At 42.1% G+C, this 8092-nt stretch overlaps 1 protein-coding gene across 1 annotated transcript in view; it reads right to left on the reverse strand.

Annotated features, from left to right (window-relative positions):
* Positions 1 to 301: 301 nt before the first annotated feature.
* Positions 302 to 8092, reverse strand: part of Plac8l1 (PLAC8 like 1) — a 16944-nt gene continuing 9153 nt past the window's right edge. The window contains exons 3-4 of the mRNA XM_031365571.1: positions 1943 to 2079; positions 302 to 570 (exon numbers count right to left, since the gene is read on the reverse strand). Of these exons, the coding sequence (XP_031221431.1) occupies positions 430 to 570; positions 1943 to 2079 (278 nt within the window). The 3' untranslated portion in view covers positions 302 to 429. The remainder of the gene's footprint in view (positions 571 to 1942; positions 2080 to 8092) is intronic.

The raw sequence follows: 8092 nt of genomic DNA on the forward strand, positions 1-8092 counted from the left end.
TCTAAGTTCAAGGCCAGCCTGGTCTACAGAGTGAGTTTCAGGACAGCCAGAGCTATATAGAGAAACCCTGTCTTGAAAAATAAAAAATAAAAAAAAAGAAAGAAAGAAAAAGAAAAGAAAAAAGAGAAAAGAAAAAGAGAAAAGAAAAGAAAGAAAAGAAAACTAGAAGAAAAATCAATGTCCTAAAACCCAGGGGATGAGAGTTTACATCACTCACCCAGGGAAGGTACTGTGCATGGCTAGACCAAAATAGCAAAGTCAGAAAATACTAAAGACCTCAGTGAAATCGTAACACAGCAGATACACTAGTGAGCAAACCATTTATTCTCCTAGTCCAGTGAATACCTATGGAAAGCAAAACAAACAAAAGAACAATCTTTCTGAGACAGCTTTGGGAGGAAGGTGTAGGAGAGTGAGGAGGAGGAGCTATCAGACCAGGGTGTCCTTGAGTTCAGGGACTTCACAGATTTCGTAGAGTCGAGAGGTTCTCATCTTGAGTTCTCGGGCCACCTGACAGATGGAGAAAGGCCAGCAGCAGTGCACCACCACCCAGTCTTCACAGAGGGTCCCCTAGGGCAAGACCAAATTATACAGAACCATTTCTGTCTCTAGGAGCCTGTGTAATGTTCACCGCTGGCCCATCCCACCCTCTGCTTCCAAGATCCCCAAACACTTTCATTTCAGATACTAGGTATCCCGAATGTCCAGCAGTGACTGGTCAAGAACTACAGTTCAGAGCCATGCCCCTTCAATTTCTTTTCAGTATCTCTTAGATTCGTTATACTTAACTTTTTGTAGTGGATCATAAACTAAAATGGTCCCAAATCCCCATCGTAAAAAGGGATGGAAAGTAAAAAGTAGATCTCCCTTCCCTTCCCCAAGAGCTGGGCCCAGCCACCCAACTCCCTGCCTAGAAACAATCCAGGCAAACTTTGCCAGCTCATGTGTGTGTGTATGTGTATGTTTGTATGTAGGTATATGTATATATGCATATGTGTGTATAATATGTATGTATTCCTTTTATTTGAATAGTTACGGAAGCCTATGTCTTGGTTTTTTTTTCATGTAAAAAAGATATTTTAGAGAGCATCCCACAAAATACTTAGATACTATGTGTGAGAGAGAAAGAGGAGCCAGTCAGTCAGTCTGTCTGTCTGCATCTGTGTCTGTGCCCAACACAAAAGTTTCCTTTTTGAAGCCCGTCTGTGTCTGCATCTTGGCCCTACTGAAAGATAAGGACCCCAGGAAACCTTCTAAGTAAAGTCTCCATGTGCCACAGAGGCTACACGAGTGCATCCTGCAAATTAAGTTTTATTCCATCTGCCATGTCTTGAAGTAATAAGAGGCATATGTGGGGTTTTATTTTTGTAGATGGTAAGGGATGGCAGCTATAACCTCCTATTTCTGTGCATCAAAGCACATCTCATGAAGTACAAATTGGCCAGTGCTTTGACCAAGCGTGCTGACCAACAGTCTTCCTTTTGATTTCTTCTAGGGAATATCCCTTACTATACAGCATTTTAGCTAATAATAACTCCTAGTAATTATTGAAATCAGAACTTTCGTCCCCAACAGTTTTCCATTAAGTGTGAATTTGATAAGCATCTTCACCAATACTCCTCTCTCTGTGTCTCTCTCTGTCTTTGTCTCTCTCTCTGTCTCTCTCTCTTTGTCTCTCTGTCTCTCTCTGTGTGTACCTCTCTCTGTCTCTGTCTGTCTGTCTGTCTGTCTGTCTGACTGTCTCTCTCTCTCTCTCTCTTTCTCTCTCTCTCTCTCTCTCTCTCTCTCTCTCTGTGTGTGTGTGTGTGTGTGTGTGTGTGTGTGTGTGTGTGTGTCTTTCTTTCTCTCTCTCTCTCTCCTATCATTTTGGGAAATCATAGGTTTGAAAAACATCCAAGTTTTCACAAAGATTGAGATTGGTACATACCTCAATTGCCCTTACCTGTATCTTATGTCTTTCTCTGGTGCCGATTCTCAATGCAAAGGTAGACCCTGGTAACAGTGGCCAACAAAGACACTCGCCATAACGCCTGGCAATGTCACACTCAAGGCACATGGGACAAAGCAGACCCCAGAAACCTGCCAATTTCACATAAAAGAAAACCAGCATTCTCAGATATTCCGGGAACGACTTCATATCTTAAATAGATTCACAACCCCGTGCCATCAATTTCAACACTGCATTGTCTGTCTGCAACCAGGGACAGGGAATGAATAAACAATTCTCAAAACTCAGAGTTAGAAAATTACTGTTACCTAGCCACATCAAAACTGTGTAGGGGAATGCCAGGGCCAGAAAGTGGGAGAGGGTGGGGTGGCAGGCATGGGGAAGGGGGAGGCAACAGGGGTTTGTTTTTGTTGTTTTGTTTGTTTCTTTGTCTTTTGGAGGGGAAACTGGGAATGGAGAAATTTACATGTAAATAAAGAAAATATCAAAAAAAAAAAAAGTGTTCTTTGTTGAGCATTGCCAAAGCTGAACCTGACACAATTCTGTTAGCATTGATTATGGTAACTGGTTTTTACTCCCTGATCAAAAATGGTAATTTTTGAAATAATTGGTGCTTGTTATGTTCATCTCATTTCAGTATTTAACATGGACCTAGAATACTAGAATATTCTTGAATAACAGATGTCCCTTTCTATAATAATGATAGAAAATTCTTTTGGGAATACACTGACTCTGTTTCCTATTCTTACCAGGATTTTATTCTACGTCTCAGATCAGAGGTTATTTTAGTTTCTGTTAGCTTCACAGAGCCACTGACATTTGTCCATTTTAATCTGTAAACTATTAGGCGGTTGCACCGTGAGTGTTGACTGGAAATGGTTTCCACTTATTAGTTCATTGGCTGTTAACTATTGATAGGGGTTGCTACACAGCTTAAATGGACTTTCTAACAGGAATTCTATTCTAAAGATGTTTGAGGCCACAGAGCCTTTTGAGAATATAATGGCTGTCATGAACTTGTTCAGAAGGGAAAAGAAAGTACACACAGACAGGCAGACAAATTGTACATTCCCTTTCCTGGCAGGCACGGAGCCACTGAATGGACCACAAGTTAAGAGATCCTGAGCTGCAGTTTAGATGTTACATCGTCTAACATTGCAAGATGACAACCCTGATAGTTTCCAATAATGGGGACTATGAACCAACAAAAATGCCGCGATGACCAGTCTTCGGAAACACTGTTCTAGTTATAGTTATCACTGTTGAGATGAAACGCCATGACCAAAGCAACTTGGGGGCTAAGGGTTTATTTGGCTTATGCTTTCAAACAACTGTTCCTCATTGAAGGAAGTCAGAACAGGAACTCAAGCAGGACAGGAACCTGGAGGCAGAAGTCCATGGAGGAATGCTGCTTACGGCTTGTTTCTCCTGACTTTCTCAGCCCGCCTTCTTATAGAACCCAGGACCACCAGCCCAGGGGTGGTCTTACCCACAATATGTTGGGCCCTCTCCCATCAATTACTAGTTAAGAAAATGCCCTACAAGCTTGTGTCTACAGCCTGATCTTATGGAAGTATTTTCTTCATTGAAGTTCCTTCCTCTTAGATGACTCTTAGCTTGTGTCAAGTTGACATAAAACTAGCCAGCACTCAATCCTAAACATTTTAAACAAGGATAGTTTCATAATCACATGTGAACAAATCTTAAGTGTTCACTTTGGGTGTGTTTAATAATTGCATTCACCCATACATCAGGAACTGTGGATTATTGCTCTCCTCAGAGTGTTTGTCACATTTCCATACAGTAAATCCCACTCTTCCCACCCCTACTCCTGAAGGAAACACAGCATGACTTCGATCCTCATCAGTAAGTTTTGCCTCCTCTCAGCCCTCATCTCAAGGGACTCACATTTACTTTTATAGCTTTTTTGATTTTGTATAATATCATGTATTGGGGGGAGTGTTTTCAGTTTTGTTTTTAGATTTATTCATGTTATATGAATCTGTAATTCTTACTGTTGGATAAATAGCATTTCATCGTATGAATATTCTACAAATTATTTATCTATTCTCCCACTAATCAACATTTTATAGGTTTATTTTTCATATTAATACCACTATGCTTTATGTGTGTTTATATGTCTTTATTTGGACATTTAAGTCTTTATGTGGACATACCTTTTGTTCTATATGTGGATATATGTTTCCTTTTATTTGGGTTGTTTCCTCAAAGTGCAATTGCTAGGCCATATGTTTGATTCTACAAATATAGATGAATAATTATCCAAAGAATCTGTACCATTTTGTATCCCCTCCACCAACATCCGAGACTTCTAATGGCTTGACATCACCACCAGCACTTACTATTATCAGAGTTTTTATTTTAGCCATTGGAGTGTGTGTGCAATGTTAGTCACCACAGCTTCTGGTGCACCTGAAACAAAAGTATGGTAGGAACAAACCATGCAGCTGAGAGCACACTGAGTGTAGCCTCAAGTACTTCTGAGTCATTTTAACCAGAGTTTTAAAAAACCCCAAATGGAGATATGGATCCATGGTAGCATGTTTGTAGAATGTACAAGGATCAGTCCCCCAGCACTGAAAGATAATTCCCATGCACACGAGGAGACTCTACCCAGCACTGACAACTAGTCTGAGCAACTGAGAAAATGGAAAAATTTCCAGCAAGAACAGAGGGCTCCCAGCATCAGCAACCTTGAATTAGGGCAATTTGAAATCAATGGCATGTTCAGAGAAGATTATGAAATACTTTAAATTCCCACAAATAAAGCAATTAATTAAAATTTGCTTAATTGTAAAGTTGGCAAATTAAGCACCTGATCGATTCTGTTTACACGTCTCCGAGCCGTAAGCACACCGTAAGGAAGCTAATTATGCCTTGGCACATCTGAGCCTCATTGTTAGGACCCACAAGCTGCTTTTTCCTCCCCCAGCTTTTAGGAACTTTATTTTCCTTCAACCTTTTCCCTTTGCTCAGATGTCTGCAGAGGAGCAGCTCAGGACCACTTAGCTGTGGCCTCAACCCACTCTGTGGCATGCACTGTGGGAGTTGCTGACCAGTCCTCAGTGGCTGGCTGTGAGTTCCAGTTTTGTATGGGGAGCTGCTGGATGGGCACAGAGAGTACCTGCACACCCTCGGACAAGTCGGCCACCTCAGGCTGAGCAGCAATGAACTCAGGAGCTGGTGCGGTCCATTCGCCCTGAAATTCCTCCTTGGCCACAACCTTCTCAGCAGCAGCCTGCTCCTCCTTCTCAGTCTTCTCTGGGTCTTTGTAGAAGTGAAGATCAGGCATAACCTCCCATGGGTGCCCCATGGGTCCTCTATGAGGATCCTCCTCCTCCCACCCACTCACTCCTGCCTCTCCACCCTGGCATTCCCTTATACTGGAAATGGCCTTCACAGAACCAAGGGCCTCTTTTCCCATTGATGCCAGATAAGGTAGTCCTCTGCTACATTTGCAGCTGGAGCCATGGGTCCCTCCATGTATACTCTTTGGTTGGTGGTTTAGTCCCTGGGAGCTCTGGGGAGGTTGGTTGATATTGTTGTTCTTCCTATGGGGTTACAAGCTCCTTCAGTCCTTCCCTTAACTCTTCCTTTGAGGTCCCCGTGCTCAATCCCATGGTTGGCTTCAAGCATCCAAATCTGTATTTGTCAGCCTCTCTCAGAGGACAGCTATATCAGGCTCCTATGAGCAAGCACTTCTTGGCATCAGCAATAATGTCTGGGTTTGGTGGCTGCAGAGGAGAGAGATACCTAAGTCTCTGGATGGCCTTTCTTTCATTCTCTGTTCCACTCTTTGTTCCCTGCATTTCCTTTAGACAGAAGCCATTCTGGGTTAATATTTTTGAGATGGGTGGGTGGCCCCATCCCTCAACCGGGGGCTGTGCCTAACCTCCGGATATGGTCTCTACAAGTCCTCTCTCCCCTTTGTTGGAATAGTGATAAAACTGAATGGTAACTGGTACACAGACAGACAGGTAGATCAATTGAATAGAATTGAAGACCCAAAATTAAACCCACACAGTTATAGTCACCTGATCTTTGACAAAGAAGCCAAAACCATCCAGTAGAAAAAAGACAGCACACTCAACAAATGATGCTCGACATGTAGGAGAATTCAAATCGATCCATTCTTATCTCCTTGAACAAAGCTCAAGCCCAAGTGGATCAAGGACCTCCACATAAAACCAGATACACTGAATCTAATGGAAGAGAAACTAGGGAAAGAGCCTCAAACACATCGGCCCGGGATGGGTTGTGGGGGTTCCTGAACAGAACACCAGTGGCTCTAAGATCAACTGTAGACAAATGGGATCTCATAAAATTGAAAAGCTTCTGTAAGGCAAACGACACTATCAACAGGCCAAAACAACAACCTACAGATTTGGAAAAGATCTTTACCAACCCTACATCTGATAGAGGGCTAATATCCAATATGTATAAAGAACTCAAGAAGTTAGATTCCACAGAACCAAATAACCCTATTTAAAAATGGAGTACAGAGTGAAACAAAGAATTCTCAACTGAGGAATCTTGAATGGTCAAAAAGCATCTAAAGAAGTGTTCAACATCCTTAGTCATCAGGGAAATGCAAATCAAAATGATCCTGAGATTCCACCTCACACCAATCAGAATAGCTAAGATCAATGCAGGTGATAGCAAATGCTGGTGAGGATGTGGAGAAAAAGGAACACTCCTCCATTGCTAGTGGGATTGCAAACTGGTGCAACCACTCTAGAAATCAGTCTGGCAGTTCCTCAGAAAATTGGGCATAGTACTACCTGAGGACCCAACTATATCACTCCTAGACATATACTCAAGAGATGTGCCAACATATAACAAGGATACATGCTCTACTATGCTTGTAGCAGCCTTATTTATAATAGCCAGCAACTGGAAACAATCCAGATATCACTCATCAGAGGAATGGATACAGAAAATGTGGTGCATTTTCACAATGGAGTACTACTCAGCTATTAAAAACAATGACTTCATGAAATTCGCAGGCAAATGGATGGAACTAGAAAATATCATCCTGAGTGAGATAACCCAGTCACAAAAGAAACACACATGGTATGTACTCACTGATAAATGGATATTAGGAAAAAAAGCTCAGAATACCCACGATTCAACCCACAAACCATATGGAGCTTAAGAAGGAAGACCAAAGTGCAGATGCTTCAATCTTACTTAGAAGGGGGAACAAAATAATCATGGGATGGAGATTGAGGGAGGGAAGGATCTTGGAGGGAGAGAGGAGGGAAGAGAAAGAGGGGGCAGGATCAGGTATGAGAGGAGACAGGGGTTGGGGAGAAGTACAGAGAGTCAGAAAACTGAATGGAGGTATGTAACAGTGGGGGATGGGGAGCTGAGGGTAGCCACCAGAAAGTCCTAGATTCCAGGAAAGCAAGAGGCTTCCAGGACCCAACAGGGATGACATCAGTAGGGTTCCAAATGGCAGCAATAGCACAAGCAACAACTTCTCCCAGTTCCTCTTCAGATTTATGATGTAAATACCATCACTTTTCCTTTTGTAGACGTGCTGCTCCATCTGAAAGTCAAGGTTAGTGCCACCTAAGTGAGCTCCTGCAGCAAAGAATTTGAGGACATCCTCCTCCTTCATCCGCAGGACATCAAGGGCTCTGGGCATTGTTTAAATTTCCCTTTACATTACAATAAAGAACAAGGCTGTATGGACCCGTTGTCTCTGGCACCACAGAAAGGCCTATTATTATTATTATTATTATTATTATCATTATCATTATTATTATCATTATTATCATCATCATCATCATCATCATCATCATCATCATTTAATCTCTCTGTGAGATAGCCATGCTAGGTAAGTGTGCTTTTTAAATATTTGTCTTACTTTTCTACTGAGGTGATAAAGCACTATGACCTCAGCAATTTATAAAAGAAAGCATTTAATTTGAGGGCTCATGGTCCAGAGGGTTAGAGACCTTACCCATCATGGTTGGTAGTATGGAGGCAGACAGGAGACATGGAACTAGAGCAGTATCTGAGAGCTTATGTCTGATCCACAAGTAAGAGGCAGAGAGGGAGCTAACTAAGAATGATGTGGGCTTCTGAAACCTCAAAGCTCACTCTCCTAAAAAAAAA

Source organism: Mastomys coucha, unplaced genomic scaffold, assembly GCF_008632895.1.
Source record: "Mastomys coucha isolate ucsf_1 unplaced genomic scaffold, UCSF_Mcou_1 pScaffold13, whole genome shotgun sequence".
Classification (NCBI taxonomy): Eukaryota; Metazoa; Chordata; class Mammalia; order Rodentia; family Muridae; genus Mastomys; species Mastomys coucha.